Below are 22,398 nucleotides of genomic sequence, written 5' to 3'. Positions count from 1 at the left end.
ATTTTCCTGAATTTATTGTCTCCACCCCAATTGCAGAACACTCCCAATAGGGCCAGGCTTTCTGTCACCAGAGGCCTAAAGCAGGGCAGAACACAGTACTTATTCTCTGAAGGCAGTTCCTAAAGGGAAGGAATAAGAGAGTGGGCCTATTTCTCCCTCCAAACTTGAGCCAGGAATGTTACACTAAAAGTGTTTCCTGCACATAAAGGCAAATTAGGAATGAGTGGCCCTTTTCTCCCTAATTATTATTATATACCAGTAAAACTTTATTATTTTGCATACAGTAGGTAATTTGGCTGAAAAACATTTGATTTGTAAAATAATTTGAAAGGAAATATTGCCATTTTTATGCTCATTAATGCCAAAAATATGGTTTGATCCATTATAATAAGTAAATCAAGCTTACTATGTGTACACATTGATGTTTATTAAAAAAAATGTTTTCCACTCAAAATATTCTCCATGGACAAATAATTAGTAACTTGCAAAGCATTTGCTTTATTATTTAAAAAAGTAAAGTTCACAAATTATAAATTGCCCACATTTAAATAGATAACTTTTCACCATATACTTAAAATTAAAAGTAGAGCTACTAAGTCTGTAGAGTGCTACAGGGATAACCAGGTCCTTGTATCAAATAATGATGTGAAAGAGAACTAAATAAAACTGCAGTGCAGATAGTTGTCCTTAAGGGGGCTCTCGACATTGTCCTTGTGGTGACCTTCTCTTCTTGTTCTGTGACCCCTCTTCAACATCCGTTTCTTGAACACCCACTGTGTGTTTGGACAAATGCTGCCCTCTCCACTCTCCGGGTCTTCCCTGCGGCATAGCCCTAGGTACCGTTCTTTAAGCCCACTGTCTTGTTCCTTCTCTTAGCTAACTGATGGGAAGAATCTTAACAAATTCATGAAGAAGTACTAATTATTTAGAATAGGTTAATGTAGTACCCAGTACCAGAGTTTTCCCATATCATATGTAAATACACCTTAACCCAAAAGAATGCATTTACACCTACATAAGAGGTAATTTTTCTTAAGATAACCTTTTTGGTTCTCCTCAAGTTGGTCCACAAGCCTAGCCACCTCCGCTCTCCTGAGATAGAGTGCCGCTGGCTGGTTTGAGCTGTGCTATTCTAGCTACTAAGGGCAACACATGTTCATAGGATGATGCCCTATTACATTTATATTGAGCTGGTCCATTTATTATCATGTCTAAATTGAGCCTGTGGAAATGAGAAATGCATTGTAGAATTTGAAGACTAATAAATTGGTATGATTTTCCAATTGCCTTATAATTATACCAGAATATTCTAAATCTTATTATGTGCAAATTTGTGATAATCATGCTAGTTCCTAATATGTGTCTACATTATTGACAGCCTATCCTGAAATGTTTGAAATGAAGACTACATGATGTCTTTGCTTCTTTCAACTAGGAGCGGAAGCTAATTTTATGCTGAAAATTCATCCTCTGAAGAAGTATCCTGTGGATCTTTATTATTTGGTTGATGTCTCAGCCTCAATGCACAATAATATAGAAAAATTAAATTCCGTTGGAAATGATTTATCAAGAAAAATGGCATTTTTCTCCCATGACTTCCGCCTTGGATTTGGCTCATATGTTGATAAAACAGTTTCACCGTACATTAGCATTCACCCTGAAAGGATTCATAATCAATGCAGGTATCTAATATTTGAAGTGGTAATGCTAAATGAATTTTTGTCTCATAAAATTTCACTTTGTTTTTATATAAAGAACTTACCAAATTTCATATTTTTGTCTTATACAATAAGAATTAAAAATATTGGGGGAAGAGATTTGTTCCTATCTGAAAACTTGTGAGATTATCTGTAGATTGGGGCTTTTTATTTTTTATTTATTAAAATATCATTCATTCAGTTTTTATCACACACAAAAATACCCTACCTAATATTTGTAACTTTGAACAAACCTCCCATAATTAGGTTTCTGTGTATATAAATACCTCTTTGGAAATTCTGTATTTTTCCTTTTTGATTGGTCCAAATTTGTTGAATTAAGATTTGACACATATCAAAGTATTTACTTTGCCAATACTGCATCTGTCTTCCCATTACCATATTGTGACTGTGTATAATTATGTTCTTTCCGATGTGACTGCAAACAAAGCTCATATATCACATGGAGAGTGGGTCAAAAGATAAGAATCCGACTGCTTAGAAAGAATCTTTTTAAAAACCATTTTGGAATTCTCATGCTATATAGCACATGCGCAATCATGAAAGAACTTACCCTAAAACTGTAAGTTTCTCACACAATATTGTCATTAGCCTGTGAATTTTCAGAGAAATAAATCTATATAGTTATTTTATTATAAGACATTTTATTTTAACATCTTTCCTACTTTCACAAATTGTTCAGATCACCTTACGATATATATTCCAATTCATCAAAACAACTCTGTTATCTGTTGTACCAGACAGGACTGATAAATCCCCTAATGAAATTTCATGAGCCTTTCCGTTGAACACCTGAAGAATGATTCTCACTTTCTGGAATATCATGGAGTTCTCAAAATAATTTTAATGAATTTTGATTGTTTATCAATAATTCTATGCTGAACATCATTTTAAGAATAAGTATATTATTTTAAAAGAGATCAAACAATAATGTATTTCAACTAAATTCCCCAAAACATTTTCCAAAAAAAGTATTTCTCAGTTATTCCACGATCACCTGTGATAAGAAATCACTCCAAATATTTATATTTCCTCTTAAAAACTCACATTGCAGATTAGCATATTGAAACCCCTATTTGTACCATATTAAAGAAACGTTTAATCTTCTTCATTTTTTTGAACACCAAATGCTTATTGTCCTATTTCCTAGTTACAAGAAAACAGTCACCAATATTGAACTTCTCTCTAATTGTATAAGTATAGATTTTTATTCCACGAAATTTCCTGGCCAAAAAAAAAAAAAGTAAAAGCTGTATATGTATAAACACACTCTTTTCACACAACGACACATTTTTACTATTAGTAGCATTCTGGAACTTTTAAGGAATTTAACAAAATAGACTTTGCATTTCTTCTTTTCTCATGTAGTGACTACAATTTGGACTGCATGCCTCCCCACGGATACATCCATGTGCTGTCTTTGACGGAGAACATCACCGAGTTTGAGAAGGCAGTTCACAGACAGAAGATCTCTGGGAACATAGATACGCCAGAAGGAGGTTTTGATGCCATGCTTCAGGCAGCTGTCTGTGAGGTAAGAGGTTTCACATTATTAAGTGTTTGCTCAAAACTCTTACTTTCTCTTTTGTTTATGGAGTGAAAACTTAGTGGAGAAGAATACATTCTTCTCCTATCTCTTACTCGTGACCAAGGTTATTTTATTTATTTATTTATTTATTTATTTTTTGGTGTGTGTTGGGACAGAGGAGCTAAATTGGGAAAAGGTCTATAAATAGGAAAAGATAAAAGGGAAAGAATAGCTTATGCACGTGGAAATCCTTTCCACAAGGGCTGCTCTTTGCATGCACCACACTCCATGGGAGAACCAGAAGTAGACTGTTGTCCTACTCACATTGGGTTGTTGTCCTACTCCGTAACCTGGCTTATTTTTCCTCCAGTGGAACGCGAAAACACTCTAGCCAGGAACAAATGGCTGAGGGGAAACAGAGGATATACAAATAAAAGCTAATGCTATTTATGAAGCAGCATAGTACTTATACACATTGTTCTAGCCTGACTTATGTTCACCAACTCAAGCTTAACGTTGACTTGAGGGAAAGACCACAGGACAGATGTATGTTATTGTACAAAGCCTAATTGCATGTTTCTTTTCAGAGTCACATTGGATGGCGAAAAGAAGCTAAAAGATTGCTGCTGGTGATGACAGATCAGACATCTCATCTTGCTCTTGATAGCAAATTGGCAGGCATAGTGGTGCCCAATGACGGAAACTGCCATCTGAAAAACAACGTCTACGTCAAGTCAACAACCATGGTAATGAAACAATAGCCCCTTAGTAGCCATGACTCTTTTGGTTAAAGTACAAGTTTGAATTGGCAATTCAGCTGTTCTTGTACCAAGAAATTATCTTAAAAAGCAAGATATGGAACCAGGATAGGCTATGAGAGAGAAGTTGTGGAACAATGCAATCTATAAATGTGGATCAATGAACTATTTGGCTAAAATACTTAGATAACTCTAGTAGCTGACTCTCTGATGAACTACAAAGCACTGTATCATTTTGGAAAACAAATATGATATAAGATCTTACTTTTTATGTAATTCAAGGACCTTGAAAGGAGATAAAAGGATGCCTTTGCTTTGTACCAAGAGACTAGTTCTACAGTGTTGATATCTACAAACATCCTAAGGCACCACTGTAAGAAAAGTGTATTTGGCTTTAGGACACCTTGTAGCACAGTAGGTAGAAACTAAATAGAGACTAGGAAAAAAAAAAAAAACAGTAAAAAAAGGCAGAATTTCTTTACTTGGTATCTCACTTCTTCCCTCTGCAGCTTATCTATGTTTAGAGCCTCTTTTTAGATATCTGAGTTGCTTCCTGAGGGTTAGTGTAAGCTCTGAATCATACATTTAAATAGAATCTTCTAGAATCATGTCTTTCCTGGCATTAGTTAACTCTTGATGGGAAAAATCAACAGCACAAAGCATCATTTCTGATGTTGACCCGTTTATATATTCTTGCAAGTGTTAAAACAGAAGGACTCAAACTTTCTCAACTCATGGGACCCTAGTGGCTCAGTGATTTTTTTCCCCTGGTGCCTTTAGGCCAAAAGAAATACCTAACAGTTCTGTTTTTTTAAGTAATTAGATGCAAATAACTTAATTATTTGTATCCTAACAATTTAGTAATGAGTTGAAAAAATATACCAATAAATCAAATAGAGAGAGAGAGATTTATCAGTTTTAGTAAATAACTTATTTATGGGAACTTTTCAAACCTTATAATCAGATTAGATGTGGCCACCCTCATTTTCTGTTCCACACTGGTTTTTGAGTTGACCAGCTTGACAAAGATATGGTATCATTTAAAGAAATAGAGCCAATCGTAATGTTAAAACTGTGAATTACCTCAAACCAGTAGTTCATGGGTACCTGACATACTCTGAGTGTCACTGTGTTTCCCTTGAAAATATAAACTATTTTGTGCCACCCTTGGCAGTGTGCTCCTATGCTCCAAGGCACCTCACACATAGTTTGGGAGCCACAGTATTAGAAGCATATAAATTATGCTAAAATTTGTGTGACTCTCATATGCAAATTTTAAACAGACCTCCAATTACCCTGGAATACCCTGTCAGACTGATTGAAAGTCTGGAGGGGCAATTGTATTATCATATAAAACAAGTTCAACCCTTGTTTAATTTAGTTTCCTGAAAGTGGTCTCAAAATGTAAATATTTTAAAAGATAACAGAAGTTTGAATTTAAAAGTCTAAGATTTGGTGTTATTCCCATGGTGTTTTCCCCTTTGCTGATGCTCTTCTACTCAGACTCATCTGACTTTGGCAGACCCACCTACTTAGTCATTTCTTATCTATTCTTCCTTCTATTTAACCTCTTTAGGTCAGAACTAGAGCTCTAATTTATTTATTGGGGAGCAGAGGAGAGTAAAGGAAGAACTATTCTATTGTGAGACAAAGAGAGCTTTTTATTTTTTTTTTTAAAGAAGAAATAACAATGACATTATTCTCAAATTGCATTATTCTTTTGAAGGTTTGCCAAGTCACTGAAATCATCCCTCTATAACTATATTTGAAAGGATGCTGTTGCTCATCCAGGGAGGATTCCTGAGGCAAAGAAATGCTGTCATAATTTTAGATATATACTGTGTCATAGAACTTTATGGAAATAAAATATAATTCTAGTGGGATTTTAGACAGTGCTTGGGTTCTTAGGATATCAGGAAATTGGACAATACATCGAGACCTTCTTTTACCTTCTTGGACATTGTTCCATGTATTTAAAGGAATGACCTTTCCACGTGTCACTGCTGTGGTGTTGAGTATAGTGTGTTTGTTAGTAGTACCTGAGAAGAATATTTTCATTTCAGTTACCCCAGGTCTATGTTTTAAGTGATCCTCTTCCTAAGAATTTTCATTCTCTCTCTTTCATTCTGCCCTAAAACAAAAGAAGCTGAAGCATTTTGATTGATCTCTTAGCCATGTGTTTATGTATACAAGATGTGCTACTGCTTTGAAACCTTTCTATATCTAAAGCCACCTTTACCTTGACTCTAAGTATATTTAAATGCTCATTTTAAAATAACTTCCATCCTCTCCTATGTGGCCATTATGGAGGAATTTTTAAATTTGTGTAACACAAGTAATCAAACACTTTGCTTCCTGGCTTTGTTTCCAGCAGCCAGTACCAGTAATGTTGAGTGGTATCTGAGCTTCTTGGTTCAAGACTCTGGTTCTTTTATTATAAAAGGAAATAATTGGGCCAGGTGCGGTGGCTCACACCTGTAATCCTAGCACTCTGGGAGGCCGAGGCAGGCGGATTGCTCGAGGTCAGGAGTTCGAAACCAGCCTGACCAAGAGCGAGACCCTGTACTCTACTATAAATAGAAATTAATTGGCCAACTAATATATATAGAAAATATTAGCTGGGCATGGTGGCACATGCCTGTAGTCCCAGCTACTCAGGAGGCTGAGGCAGTAGGATCGCTTGAGCCCAGGAGTTTGAGGTTGCTATGAGCTAGGCTGACGCCACGGCACTCACTCTAGCCTGGGCAGCAAAGCAAGATGCTGTCTTAAAAAAAAAAAAAAGAAAATAATTGATAAAAGATCTTTTATATGTCTAAATTACATGGGACAGTGTTCTATAGCTGGTATACATAGTTATTTCTTGAAGGTCAATGTGAACCCCAGGCTTTTGAGTATCTATTAACTGACAACACTGTAGCAAACATTTTGCATACAGTATCAAATTTATCTTTACAACAACTCTATTGGGTAGGCATAACTCTCTTTCTTTAACAAACAGAAGGACTAATGGTCAGAAAAGTTAAATCAGTTGCCTGCAGAGCTGGGATCTATTTCAATTCACTCATATTAAAATTCTGTATTCTTAGCCAGTTTGCCATGGTATCTCAACTGAAAAGTAGAAGAAATAGAGAATTGATGTTCTTGGTGTAATTTCTGCTCTAACTTTGTAGTTGCAGTCTTACTTATGGAATATAACCCAGGTGATTTGGCTTACATAAATTACAAAACAATATATTAATATAATCTAAAACAACTTATGTTTATACATGGTTCATATTTGTATATGGCTGTTAGCAAATGATGTTTCACCGTTGAACAAAATACATTTCCACCACTCTTTCTTCAAGATCAAAGGCCAGAATAAAAAAAAAAATGAGTAGTAAATGTAGTTTTATAATTTACCTAGTAATAATGATAGTTCTTAAGTATGGCATTCTTTCTAAAATGATAGATGTTGATACAAAAGTTATTAATGGTGTAGAAGATAGGTCCTTAATACTGAAGGTCTGGAATTTCACCCTGTCTCCCCACCCGGCTCCTCCAGGGTTATTTCCAACCTCAGTGAGAGCCTGGCCAGAAACCATTCACCCCGCCCCTTGGCGGAAGCCAAGAATAGCACCACGACCTTCAGAAACAATGAAAGGAGACCAAAGAGTGAGGGTGTGGAGGTCATCTGATGACCCTTATCAATGGGATTTTCAGATGTCGGGGTGACTCATAATCCTGAAGAGAGTGATTCAGAAAGGCAAGATCTCTCCATCCATGCATATTGCATGCACTGGGACACACAATTTGTTCTCACGTATTGACTAGGTGAGGCTTGGTGTTTTCCCAAATAACCTTTTTATGTGCCTCATTACATGATGGGCTGTGACTCTTTGTCACTCCTATCATACACCTCCTTGAAATTCCCTTACCACTGGCCTCATAGTTCACTCCTTTCCCTAAAGCCTCATTTGGGTAGACTAGTTGCCAAATGGATCAGCATTTTGGAGTATTGAGACAGAAGTGCAGAAGGCATGTTAAGCATTACTGAAGAGTTTGTCTTCCTCATGGCTAAAATCCACACTGTACTTCTTTTCAGGAAATTTTAACATGTCCTTGACTTTTAGTATGCCATTTAAGAAGCTTTCTTTTTACCATGAATCTCAACTACTTGGAATTATATTCAATTTTTCCAGAACCACAAATGAAGAGAGCTTAAAAAGACACTTAACTAATTAAATCCATAACTTAGCTACCTGAGTTAACAAACTTTCATAAAGTTATAACATTTATTTTAGTGCTTCACTCTTTTTTTCAGAAAGGGATATTCCTGGTATTTTCAAAGTCTGGAAAACATTTATAACTAATGTCAATATTGTACATAATTCCATTTAAGGAGATAATTGTAATCTTTTAGTAAAGCAATTATTTTTGCTACTCTGTGACTGAGAAATAGCCTCCTCAACTTCAGAAAGTGATAAATGTGGTTTTTTTTGTTTTTGTTTTTGTTTTTGTTTTTGTTTTTTTGCTTTTCAGGCTCTTTGTCTCAAAAATAGACTAATAAAAATCCTAATTCTTTTTGTGCCAGACATGGAATACAACTAAAAAGTTTTAAGTTGATATGAAGTTTTTAAAAAAGTATTATTACCTTTTATGGGGCTTTTAAAAACTATCAAAATGCCTGATTTCAGCTTGCTATTTTCTGAATTGTTTTAAATTCTAAACATTGTGAGAACATTTCAATAGTAATTTTACAAGAGACCTAATTTAAATGAATCTCATGTTCTCAGAAAAGTGGCCAGGAAATGATCTCTGCAAACAATATTTAGTTGGAATTTTTTTAATCAAAAGCAAAAGTTGCATGTAGAAATCACCTGTGCCAGGCTCAGGGTAGCCTGCCTTTCCTTATGTAGTGCCTCTGAAATGAGATAAAATGACAGTTTGCAAAAGTGATGCAATAGAAATTCAAATTTGATTAAAGTATTTATGGAATGTTCTAATGAATTAGGTGTTTTGGCTAAATCATATTTAAGCATAAAACTTCTTGTTGCTACTCTTATTGAAAAACTTACAAAGAGTGTCAGTCCATGCCCTCCTTACTAAATAATTATGATGATCACTTACACCATGTTTGCAGGAGCCACAAACTCGAACACCTCCGAGGCCAGGGACAAAGGGGTAATAAGGGAGGCAGTAAATCACAGCATATCAAGAACATTTCTATCCTTTAGTAATGGCCCGCAAATGTCTCTTATTAGTAGTCTATTATTAATAACTGTCTTTTCTTAAGCGGTCCTATGGTGTCTGTTCCTTTATGGTCATGCAACCCCAACCAGCAAACCAGTGAGATGTAGATACTGCTTTACTGCTTTACTTCTATTTTATAAATGAGAAAAGAGAGCACTAAAGGAATCAGAACCTTATCTGCAGTTCCACATGCCTACATAGCAGTGCCTACAGGAGACACCAAGCAGTGTGACATCAGGACATGGGGCCCTACTCATTGTTCACCTGGGCTTAATAATTACAGAATGATAGATATGGTAAAAAGCCTTCACACCTGACCTATTCAATCTCCATTGTAACTCTGAGAGGTATAATAGATACTAGTATTTATACCTGGTTTATGCATATGGAAACCAGATCGCAGGAAGGTTATGACAGCTCCCAGTGTCACTCGGCTTATAATTGCAGAGCCAGGAGTTGATGCCTCTGCTCTTGGTGTGGTTCTCAGGTGGAGACATTTTGCACTCCAGAGGACATTTTCATGTCCTGAGATATTTTGGCTGTCATAGCTAAGGAAAGAGGGTGCTAGTGGCATCTCGTGGGTAGAGGCCCGGGATGCTACCAAGCATCCCACAATACACAGGGCATTGCCTTTCCCAACAACAACAATAAAAAATCCAGCCTAAAATGTCAATAGGCCCACTGTTGAGAAACCCTGGCCTATGTAGTTATCACTGTAGATGGAAAACCAGCCATCGGGATAGATGTGGACTGAACACATCATTTAAAGTTTCATCTCTAAATACATCTTGGCTATCAGATTGCTGCCATGTTATTTGTCCCCTCTAAAAAGGGAAGTCTAAAAACTAATCCAAACAATGGAGTATTTTATTTAAGTTGTTGGGTTTTTATATCTCATTACAATATTCAATACTGCAGATTTTATATTATCTTATAAAAATTTTTATTTTAAGTCTGACTTTTACAAAGAGAGTCTAAACAGTTTTCATCTACCTAGATATATGCATTATTAAAATTCCACCGTACGTCTCTACACGGTTATCTCTTTAACTGAAATTGCTCCCCAGGAATCCTTCTTACCTCCTCTTTCCTTCTGACATTTATAAGTTACTTCCCACAGCCTAATTACTTAGCAGCTATCTTGGCATATTGCGTTCCTTCTCCCTTTTGCCCCTGGAATGCCTGTTATCTCAATTAATTACTTTCAGAGTTTAGAGAAACGTGTAGTGGGTTATGGAGAGGAGGAGTTAGATTTCAGGAACAGTGACGTCACCAGAAAGGGAAAGCTGGCTGAGAAGGAGTTTGTTCTCCTGCTAGTGAAATAAAGGACATAAAAGATAAAGTACTTAAAAGATAGGACGCTTCATGGAGGAGAGGGAAAGGACTTTGATGACAGCCATTAATCCACAGGTCTCCTGTCAACAGTGGTTCATTTAAACATCGTTACACATTTGTGATTCTTAAAAATCTGTCTCAAGGCACTTGAATTTTCTTTTGAAATAGGTTTCTTTCTAGGGTTCAAAAAATGTGTTCTTTTAAGCTTAAAAATCCAACTAACCTCCTTATTAAGTTTCTGACCAAACTAGAACTTTCTAGATGTAAATTTTGTATATTTTGGTCAGTGTGGCTTCCTGTTTTTGGAAGAGGGAAAGAGATTAGGAAGGCTTCAAAAGCTCCTTACATTTTAGGCTATTCTTTAAATGCTGATTTTATGTGAATTAAGTATAAGCTGGTTAAAAACATATGGATTAAATTGTCCTTAAAATATGAATAGTTTTAAAAATTAAGAAGGGTCAGTGCTTGCCAAGCTGTGACTAGTTTGGTCAAAGCAAAACTCTTTGAAAAAATAGTTGTTGCCATTAAAAAAATATTCCCAATACAGCTAGATTTACTTGCCTTTATTTGTTTTCTTTAATTCACTAGCATTATGCAAATTGTCATGAATATATTTTAAGATTATGTATTTTATTAGGAATAAGGAACAAGAATTTAGCTGGCAGAATTTATATTTTAGAAGTTTTTTTTCTATTACTTTTAACTTGTATACTCAAGAATTACTCTGGGCAAAATTTTTCTTATGCAAACCTATATGGTAATGCTTTTAAGCTTCCTCAGAAATTGGTTTCATATCACATTTAAATGCAACTCATGAAAATTTGTTTCTATCACAGCAATTATAGACAATATAGAAATAAAAGAATATTTGTTATGGCTTCTTGTTAGTGATAGTATTTTTAAACACAAAGCTGTATCTTATGTATGTATATATGAATTTCATATGTGGGTCACAGAACTTACGCTAAAAGTGAAACTATTTAATTTAGCTCATTTACTAAGTTCAAATAGTTGCCAACATACAGGAATGTTCGTCAAGATGGCTTAGCATAATTTTCCTTTAAAGAAAACACAATTAGCAATGGAGCATGCAGTGGGGAGCAACAACTATGCAGTAATTTGAACTTGAATCACATAATGCCAATTAGGCTCAGTCACGTAATCTTTGGCTCATGCAATTAGGTACCAACCAACAGGCAGAGGTTACTGTGAAAGAAGTTTGACATCATTTCTCTGATAGGTATCTAGTTATGAACTTGTTTGAGACAATCCCTTTAAATTCTAGAAGAACATGTATAGAAAGAAAATTTACCAATACTGCATCTGTATAACTTTTGATAGCAATTTCCGTAGTTGTCAGATTTCTCATATTTTCTAAACTAAATTTTATTCCCGTTCTTTTACTCATCACTAGCTTTCTCACTACCACAAAGAATGTCACAGTTGGCTCTACATAGTTTTATTTGTCAAAGTAAAATACGTTTATACTATATCAGACAACAAAAAGATTAAGTATAATGATGAGTTGAAAGATCTATATACTTTGTACAAGCAGTTGGAAATACAAATCATAATTGCTATAGTTTTTGAGTGCCTACTGTATGCAAGAAGTTACACTAAGTAGTCCACATACTAGTTCACTACTACGTTTTTGTCTTGCCAGCAATCATGGAAGGCTGATCTCATTCACATGTTACAGAGGATGTTGCTGAGAGTATTTGTCGTAAAGTGACAAACCTGTGATTTGAGTAGAGGATTTTCTATTTCTAAAGAGAATTTATACTATATCATGTTATATGTCACATGTATATGCATATATATGTATGTGTTTATAGGTATATATGTATACACACATAAATTTACATTTTAATACTTGTGACTAAATTTTGCCTCAGAATGTGATTGTCACTAATGTGTCTCTACTTTTGAATTTTAAATTATATTTCAATTGCATCACTTTGAGTCCAACGTTAAAGACAGGCTGATCACCTTTTGTACTATGTTCAATTCAGCCTGCTTCATTTTTCTAACTTATAAATTTTCATGGATATTGTGTCTATAAAATATCCTTAATACATTGATATTGATGTTATTTTGAGAAGAATTTAAATGTCTCTAGTAAAACCATAATTCCTCCCAACGACATTTTTATGTAAGTTGTATAATTTTCTTCATAATAGGTGTTTGGATATGTGTGGGTTAGAGCTACTAAATTTCGCTCCCTTCTTTGTTTCATTATGCATTACAGGAACATCCCTCACTAGGCCAGCTTTCAGAAAAATTAATAGACAACAACATCAATGTGATTTTTGCAGTTCAAGGAAAACAATTTCATTGGTATAAGGTATGTTAATTCTCAAAATATAAAAATTAAAATGTTCACATTGGTAGTTGAAATTAGGACACTTTTTAGAGATAACAGATGAGTATTCTGAAATTATACTTTGTACAATCTAAATTTAATACTGTATTAATTAAAGTATACTTTACAGTATCTTAAGTTAGAATTTAAATATAAATTCTATTTAGGTTTGTAACACCTAGAACCAAGCGTGGGCACTAAATGCCATTTGGGAATTATATTCAATACACGTGGGCACAGCCTGATACTTAGGGTAGTACTGAAAGTGACAATAATGGGAAAGACTTTTATCAGGTGAAAAGTGGTTCATGTTCCAACTTTATACCTTTCATGTCCAGAGTCCTGCTTATATTTTGGTCCCTGGGCACACCCTTATAATAGGTCAAATTTAGATGCCAAGGCAGGAGGATCGCTTGAGACCCAGAATTTGTGACCAGCCTGGACAACATAACAAGACCCCCATCTCCACAGAAAATTAAAAAATTAGCCAGGCATAGGAATACACCCACCTTTAGTCCTAGCTACAGCAGAGGCTGAGGTGGAAGAATTGCTTGAGCCCAGGAGGTCAAGGCTGAAATGAGCTTTGATTATGACACTGGAGTCTAGCCTGAGCAACACAGTAAGACCTATATCAAAAAAAAAGAAAAAAAAGGAAAAAGAAAAAGAAAGAAAAAAAAAAGAACAAGTTGGAGAACATCAGCTTAATTTCCAATAGCACCAACACACCTAGCTTAGGTCTAGGTCATCTAATAAAAGGACCAAGAGGAGCCATGGAAGTGACTGAGCCAAAGCCTTTGTACATGAGAATAATCTTGGTGATGTCCAGAGTCCTTTGGGCCAGATGAGGCCCATGACCAGCATAGGCTTTTGGCAGCTGTGTCATTCTGGAGGTGTCACGGACTCACCAACATAGAACTGCTTTTCTATAGTTGCTGTAGAAGGCTCCTGCTGTAGCCTTCTTTGTACAGTCTTTTTGGTTCTTTCTTCCTAGAAACTCTTTTTGCTTCCTTTTCATGATTCTGTGATATCCTGATTTTCATTGTGTGTCTCTGTTCTCTGGGCTGTCTTCTTCTTTGCTATCTTGGCTTCTTCCTTCTACTTCCTACCTGTTCACCTTCCTCGGTGGCCAGACTCCAGTACCCTTTAGTTTTTTTTTATTTTAATACTTCAGAGAAACTACATTTTCTTTTGGCTTCAGCAAATGCTTGAACCCCAGCTTCCCTAATATTTATGATATTGGCCATCTGAAAGCATTACTCTAAGCCTATCACTTCTTCCCTTAGAAAACTTGGTGAAACTTTAATTTCCTGTTTTCCCAAATTTGTATACCATGGAACCACTTCTTAATTTCAACAATAAATTAACATTCACAGTAGAAGGGCTCTGGCCCAAATTAAATGTCCTAAACCATTTCATTAACAACAGAAACAGTTTCCACTTATTGGATACTTAACTATTGTCAGGCACTGAGTTTGTAAACATTAACTCATCTAATCCTGTAAGCGGGCTCAGAATAATGAGGGCAGTCTTATTAATAGGCCCATTTTACAGACGAGGAACCACATTTAGGAAGGTTGAATACTTGCCCAAAGTTTTCTAACAACCCAAATCCTGTGTTCTGAACTTCTAAGGTTGATAGTTGACTTGATAGTTGACTTCCAAATACTGAGCAGTTTTCTATAGTTTGCTTCCTTTTACTCTGCTGTTTATTATTTCTGGATCGTGTTATTGGTTTCAGCAGTTTCTCCCTACTCCTTTTAAAATATGCCACTTGCCCGGACACAGTGGCTCATGCCTATAATCCTAGCACTCTGGGAGGCCAGGGCGGGCGGATTGCTCGAGGTCAGGAGTTCGAAACCAGCCTGAGCAAGAGTGAGACCCCATCTCTACTATAAATAAAAAAAAGAAATTAATTGGCTATTAATATATATAGAAAAAATTAGCCAGGCATAGTGGCACATGCCTGTAGTCCCAGCTACTCAGGAGGCTGAGGCAGTAGGATTGCTTGAGCCTAGGAGTTTGAGGTTGCTGTGAGCTAGGCTGGCGCCATGGCACTCACTCTAGCCTGGGCAACAGAGTGAGACTCTGTCTCGAATGAATGAATGAATGAATGAATGAATGAATGAATAAATAAATAAATAAATAAATAAAATATGTCACTTACCAATAAACCATAAAACCAGGTTTATTATTAATGGTAATTGAATTGTGCACAAAGTAAGAATCAACAGGCTCCAAAGCCTGACAGGCTTTGCTGTGAGTCCTGCCCATGCTCTTGTAGTCACCTACTTTGCCCAAGGATCTTTGTTAGAAATCACCTTTCTGGGTTGTGACGGTGTCATAACTGATCTCCCAAATCCATCCTTTACCCGGCTGCCAGGACAATCTATTGAAATCACAAGTGTAACCACAGAACTCCCTTGGTGCCCTCTAATTTAGAGGACTAAGTCTCCAATGTGGCATTCGAGGCCATCTGGTCTCTGCCTGCCTCTCTGCCTCGTTCCCCACTGCTTCCCGCCTTGCACCTGTCCCACCAGCCACACTTCGAATCTTCCCGTGCACATACACTCGCCAGGCTGTTTCTTTCCTCTGTGTCTGTTCTTGCTTCCTACCCCCATGCCTGGACGCCCTTCTCCCTCATTACTTGATCTCAACTCTTACACATCCTTTGAGACAAAGTTCATAAGCCACCTCCTCCAGGAAACAGTCCTTGATGACTTTACCCACCTTTCAAATGCTTGCCAAGTGTCCCTGTCATTAGGGTCTGGGTATATCTCTGTTGCTTCACGTGTACAGTGTTATGTGAAGTTGTCATTTATATACTATCAGCTACCCAAAGATAGGACTATGTGGCCTACCAGTTTAGGTTCTCCAAAGTGGTATACAGTAAGTGCTCAACAAAAGTTTGATATATGAATTTTAAAAATCTATAAGTTGTATATTTTCCTTAAAACTTGAGATACCAGATTATTAATGTCTAAGCAGTGGCTGGAATATAACAAGATCTTAATGATACTTGTGAATAGAAGGATCTGTGAACAAATGGATTTCAAGACTTTTCATAATCTGATTCTTCATTAATAGTCACCCTTCACCCTAGTCAGACTGGTTTCTTCTCTGTTAATTGCTTCATCTACAACTCTAGAGCTTTAATCCTTGGCTCATTCTCATTTCCCCCCCAGGAATACCTAGAGTCTTCTCCATAATTATTAGGCACCATTCATCATGAACGCCTTCTCCATGAAGCTTCTAGTTGTGACTATGATTTTTCCACTAGTCTGGCCCAGCATGTTTTAAAGGATATTCCATGGAACAGTAGTTCTATAAAATATCTGTATGTTACATGAAAATCAAATCTGGTAACTAAAGAGTATTGGGAAATGTTGCATTAAATAATGTTAAATCGTTTGCAAATTACCGGCCTACTCTGGACCTTTTAATTTGCAAATGTGCGTTTTGAGTCTCTAAGTGGAAGAAACCATATGCAAAACTTCCCAAACCTCTTTGCCTTCAGAACCCTTGTCATGTTTTAAATCTCTGGGGACTATGGTCCATGGAAGATACTTTGGGAGATACTGGTCTATATTTCGATTGGATTTTTAGGTCATCATGTATGGTAATTCAGGATGCATGAATACACATGCACATGCACATAAACATGCTACCATTTCAGGGGTATGCATTCTGAGTGCCTGACTAGGTTGCTTTTATTTTTCTTATGTCTTATATTTTTTCATTTGTGTAATGGCCCATCTTCCACTGATAACTACGAAAACGTTTAATATTTGTTGATTACTAAACCCTCACCTACCGTTGTCATTATTTAAATGCTACTGATATGTTTTATAGGACCTTCTACCCCTTTTGCCGGGCACCATTGCTGGTGAAATAGAGTCAAAGGCTGCAAATCTCAATAATTTGGTCGTAGAAGCCTATCAGGTATGTATATATTATAACCAATTTTTATTAACCGCATTTCTGTGGCAAGGTACAAACTAGTGCCATATCATCTTGAAAGAAGGGGAAGAAAGGACATGAAATTAGGAATTAGGAACTTGGAGTTTGTCTGGCTCTACCACTAAGTAGCCTTGATACCTTGGGAAAGAGTCATGTCAGCCTTCTGTGCATCATTTGTCTCTTTGACAATAGACTAAGATTGGGCTCGTGGCTATCTAAATTTCCTTCCAAATCCAATGCTCACCAAGTCATCAAATCATGACTATATACTATACTTTATTGCCAAGATATTTTATAATTTCATATGTCAAAAAGATAAAGAAAGAAATCCACAGTTATTTAGAGCAATAATTTGCCAGGGAAATGAACTGTCTGGGATAGAAAGATTACTAAGAAGCCTCTATTGGTATCTCACTTGATTGTTTCAACCAATTATTTTAGCAATTTTATCAGAACGGTTTGATTAAAAGAATCATCATAGTGGATATGCGATTTTATTGAACTGATAGCTGTCTTCATTCATCAGTCCTGTAAAGAGTAAATGCTTAGGCCAGGCACGGTGGCACACACCTGTAATGCTAGAATTCTGAGAGGCTGAGACCTCTCAGAGGCCTCAGGCCTCAGAGGCTGGAGGATCTCTTGAGGTTAGGAGTTTGAGACCAGCCTCAGTCTCTACTAAAAATAGAAAGAAATTAGCTGGGCAACTAAAAATATAAAAAATTAGCCGGGCATGATAGAGCATGCCTGTAGTCCCAGCTACTCTGAAGGCTGAGACAAGGGGATCACTGGAGCCCAGGAGTTTGAGGTCGCTGTGATCTAGGCTGATGCCACAGCACTCTAGCCCAGGCAACAGAGTGAGACTCTGTCTCCAAAACAAACAAACAAACAAACAAACAAAGAAAAAGGACTAAATGCAAAGACTTTAAGGAAACATCTGCTCCCTCAACCTGGGTCATTCTTGGATATGATAATCTCTGTTTAGGCATTGCAATAATAGTGACCATTACTTCCATACCACTAAGATCCATCACTTTTCATACATGACCTCATTTAATCCTCACACCTGACCTATAAGGCAGGTGTTAGTACTCCACTATATATTTGTAGAAACCGAGGCTCAGAGAAGTTGAACAAATTAACCAAAAATTTTACAGTTAATAAGCAGCAGAAGCAGGATCAGAATCCAGGTGTTTCTCAGCTCTAGGCCCCAGGTGCTTCCTCCTGTTTGATACCACCTGTTTTTCATTTGCTACATGGTGTCAAAAGATACGCTTTATTCTAACTTGAATTTATAGGCCAATTATAAAGTCTCACTTTCCCAGATTCTCTGATTCCCTTCCTGACATGTAGAGTTTAATAGTGTAAGTTGTAGGCTAAAGCATTGTGAAAAACCTTAGGCTTCTTCTCTTGTAATTTTCTCAAGGCTGCACCTGCCTTAAACCTGGGCATAAAAGGGAGAGGCAGGAAGTAGACACAGAATATCAAATGAACTTGTTTAAACTTTCTTCTTTTAAAAGAAAAAGAAACCTTACTAGATTTTTTTTTTTTTTTTTGCAGAGGCTTTTTTCTATGTCTAAAAAGTACATTGAGTAAAATAAGGAAGAACATCTTAAATGACATCTCTTTCTCACTGTTATAAAAGAACATTAGGACTAGGCGGGCATTCCCATCGGGAGTTTGTTCCTGAGAATAATCAAAATAAGAAAGGAGCTTATACTGTTAGGAGTCACCCTACATTTTTGTAGTAGGAACCTGTTTATCACTCCAAACAAGGTATATAAGTTAACAGATTTTTATCTGTGGGTCAGTCAGACTGCACCAAAGACAAAGGAGACAGCAGCATTTGGTTTCAAATTCTTTATTTGCCTAGGATATGTATCCATGCCTTAGACTATTGTAGTTCTGATTAACCTTAAACAGTGGAAAAATAATAGCAAATCCAACAAAAACTTATTTTGGCTAACTACTCTCCTTAAGTTGGGATTCGTTATTATTTTATATATGTCTATATTTTCAAAATTCTTCTGAAATTTCATTTTATCTTCACAGTCCAACAGAAATAATTCACAATTCATTAAAGACTTACACATCAGGAAAAAAACAGATTCTGCCTCTGTACCTATTAGATATTAAAATGGAAGCATAAGCTTATGTTTGGAGCTTAATTTCTAAATCCCCAAAACTGAACAGAATTTTAACAATTTGTATTCACACTCTGCTGGAAAAACATTGACCTAATTGGCTTAAGGTCTTAAAAGAAGTAAAATTTCAGAAGGACAGACTAAGAATGTTCATTGTGCTAGGTATTTCCTTATAATCTTTCAGACTTGCAAATCAACATCATTTGTATACCACTGAAGTTTCTATTGGTTTACTAAATTATTCAGTTAATGGTTGCAGGGTATGGGCTCTCTAGCAGATAAAAAATGTGGCTGACATAGTCTCACCTAATGCAAATAATATTTACACTGAGAAATTTGAAGAAAGTATCTTGTTCTAAAAAGATACTACCAGAATTCCATGATCAATTATCGGTCATTAAGTACATTTTTTTTATCAATTGTACCATCTAAGAATAATTACTCAAGTAAAGAATTAGAAGCCACTGGAAATTATTTTTCTTCTTCATATCCTGCTACTCACTCTCTTTCCTTAGGTACTTACAACATTTTTTCCCTTTCTTTTGTTGACAAGTATAAACTAAGGATTTTTGCATGTAGTAAACTCTTAGTTGTATGGACAAAATATATACATATCTGAAATGTATATTTAAGTTAGCCAGGTCCTTTGGACCTCAGAGATTGTGATGGAAGAAATTAGTATGTGTCTGTGTTACATGAGTGACATTAAATAAATGTTTATTGAATAAGGGTATAAATGAGTGAATAAACGAATGAATGGTTTTCTTCCAATAAGAGGCCTTATTTTGGTGTTAGGGATTGGAACAAATTTGTCTGATACAAGCAAGTCCCAGGGACTTGGCAAAAATCCTAGGCCATTCTTGGAGAAGTTTATAGGACCATATGTTTCAGGTAATTCTTGTGCCTACAATATAGAAATGACTTCCCAAAAATGAACCTTTCAACTCTGTATGAATAAGGCATTTTAGCTTCCATAATAGTCACAAGCATATGAAACTAAATTATTTCTTCTGCAGCTGAATATGTGAGAAGCATGTTCTACATTTGTTAAGCTGGCAAGATTTACCCTTTGTGATGATATATGTGTTTTCAGTGTTTTATTTAAACTTGATCATAAAATATAAGTATTACTAGATTAAAGATGACTATTTTGGTAACAGTCTGAGTGAGAAATATATTTAAGTCATCAAAATGCACAGTCATGGAAATATGTGAAAAATAGGGCAATTTAAATGTGGATAATATAATCATTCAATATTTCTTAAGTATTTCAAATAGAATTGGGTAATTAGGTAGAAGCACTGTTTTTATTCATCCTTATATAGAGACAGACTTTTTGATTTAGTTAAAACTTAGATCTATAATGATTTAATATGCTTGACTCTACTGTGTTGCTTAGATTTGAAACTATTACATTATTAATTCAAGAAATGTGTCTCTGCAGAAACTCATTTCAGAAGTCAAAGTTCAGGTGGAAAACCAGGTACAAGGCGTCTATTTTAACATTACCGCCATCTGTCCAGATGGGGCCAGAAAACCAGGCACAGAGGGATGTGGAAACGTGACGAGCAATGATGAAGTATGTCAGTGTGCGTTTTTCCCATTTTAAATCAACTAAGTTGTTTGGCATGCTTGCTCACAGAGAAATCAAATAGTTCCGGAAAACTTTACTTCCTATCGACTCCAAGAATCTTATTTATATTTCAAAGTAACTTTCATTGTCTCTTCTTAAAGTTGCTAACCCAACTGATTATTCTCAAAAACTCTAAAGTTAAAATAAATAAAGAAATGTATATTATATTAAACACTTACTTAATAATAGTTACTTTAAACTTAGGCATCACCACCAGTATAGAATAGGAAATCACATCTTCTCAGACAAATAGTGTCTACATTTAAAGATGATGATAATGCTTTTTTGGTTTCAAATCCACAAATTCTTAGAGTACATGTGAAATTGAAAGTAGTTAGTCACAGAGAAGAATGGGAGTGATGGAACAGTTGATAAAGGCTATGCATTTCAAAATCTTTCGCTGCATGATTGCCCCAGTGCACTCCTAATGAGGGAAATTTCATAGGAACATTGAGAAAGGAGAAGTGGCATCTTCTGTAAAGGCATGAGATGTAAGGGAGAGATCCAGATTATAGCGGCATCAGGAAACAGGATTAAAGACAGGGACTCTCCAACGATTGGCACAATACAGAGTAACACACACACACACACACACACACACACACACATGCACTTAGGGAATCCTTCTAGGGGGAAGTGATTTACAGGGAGTCATTTAGCTCTCGAGGCATCAGTTGCCTCATTTTTAAATGAATGACTTGGACTAGAAGATTTCTAATCCCTCTTCCTTTCGCCTCTAAGTTTTTATGATAATTAATTATTTAATGTCATGCTATAGAGAAAAAGAAAAAATAGTTATTGAGATAGAAAATTCCAAAATCAAATAAAAGAGAAACTTTCTTTCTCTCTAGTTAGAATATACGTTTCCCTCTGAGGAATTTTAGAATCTGTGGGTAGTATAATTGTTCCTACAAGCTGTACTAATTATTGCAAGTTTCTAATTCTGTAGTTTCCTCTATAATCACTCCTTGGATTTTGTTCAAAAGACATCATCTACCAGTTTGCAAAGTACACATTTGATTTTCATTAAATACAGAGAAAACGTTTTACTAGCAAAAGATAGCACCAAGTTACTTTCTGAAAAATGGTTATCCGCTTAGAAGTGGTTCTTTCCTTTAAATTCTCAATTTTAGAAGAATGGTTTTTCTTGCTTTTTATGTTTTTTCTTTTTCTTTGCCTTCTTTTTTCCCTTCACTTTCAACCAAGTAGTATAAATAGTTTGACTCTCAGGAATAGTCATATGACCTCTTAATTATATAAATCCCAAGTTTTGCTCTATTACTAGTATTGGCAGTGACCACATTATCTTATGCATCTGTTAATCCTTAACATTCTTAAAAATAATGACAGTTCAAGTATAATACCAACTATATTGATTTTTATGAGGCTAATTCCTAATGCATATATAAACCTAAACTTAGATCTTTTATATCATTATATGTATATATATATATATATATTCCAACAAAAAAGCCTAGCACAATTATTTTTAAATTATAATTCATCTCAGTACAATATGAAAGAATATATATATTATATATATATATTATATATATTGTATTTGCCAAAGAACCTAAAGATGGTAAGGTAAATCGATGAATAAAAATAAATATGTTAAATGAGTCATATTGTGCAAAAATAGAGAAAAAGAAAAAGTTTTGAGAAACAGTAGTTTTATTGGGAAAAGCAATCCCTGCAGCCCAAGTCCTTAGTTCTGGGCTAGCTTCTCCCACT

The 22,398-nt window shown here is 35.6% G+C and overlaps 1 protein-coding gene across 1 annotated transcript in view; it reads left to right on the top strand.

Annotated features, from left to right (window-relative positions):
- ITGB8 (integrin subunit beta 8) overlaps window positions 1–22,398 on the top strand; it is a 79,053-nt gene that overhangs the window by 42,981 nt on the left and 13,674 nt on the right. Inside the window, exons 4-9 of the mRNA XM_012781000.3 lie at window positions 1,436–1,682; window positions 3,087–3,252; window positions 3,834–3,992; window positions 12,820–12,915; window positions 16,783–16,872; window positions 20,476–20,610. Coding sequence (XP_012636454.1) covers window positions 1,436–1,682; window positions 3,087–3,252; window positions 3,834–3,992; window positions 12,820–12,915; window positions 16,783–16,872; window positions 20,476–20,610 — 893 coding nt within the window. The remainder of the gene's footprint in view (window positions 1–1,435; window positions 1,683–3,086; window positions 3,253–3,833; window positions 3,993–12,819; window positions 12,916–16,782; window positions 16,873–20,475; window positions 20,611–22,398) is intronic.

Source organism: Microcebus murinus, chromosome 9, assembly GCF_040939455.1.
Source record: "Microcebus murinus isolate Inina chromosome 9, M.murinus_Inina_mat1.0, whole genome shotgun sequence".
Classification (NCBI taxonomy): domain Eukaryota; kingdom Metazoa; phylum Chordata; class Mammalia; order Primates; family Cheirogaleidae; genus Microcebus; species Microcebus murinus.
The sequence above is the reverse complement of the archived record's forward strand: the minus strand, read 5'-3'. Positions and strand labels throughout refer to the sequence as shown.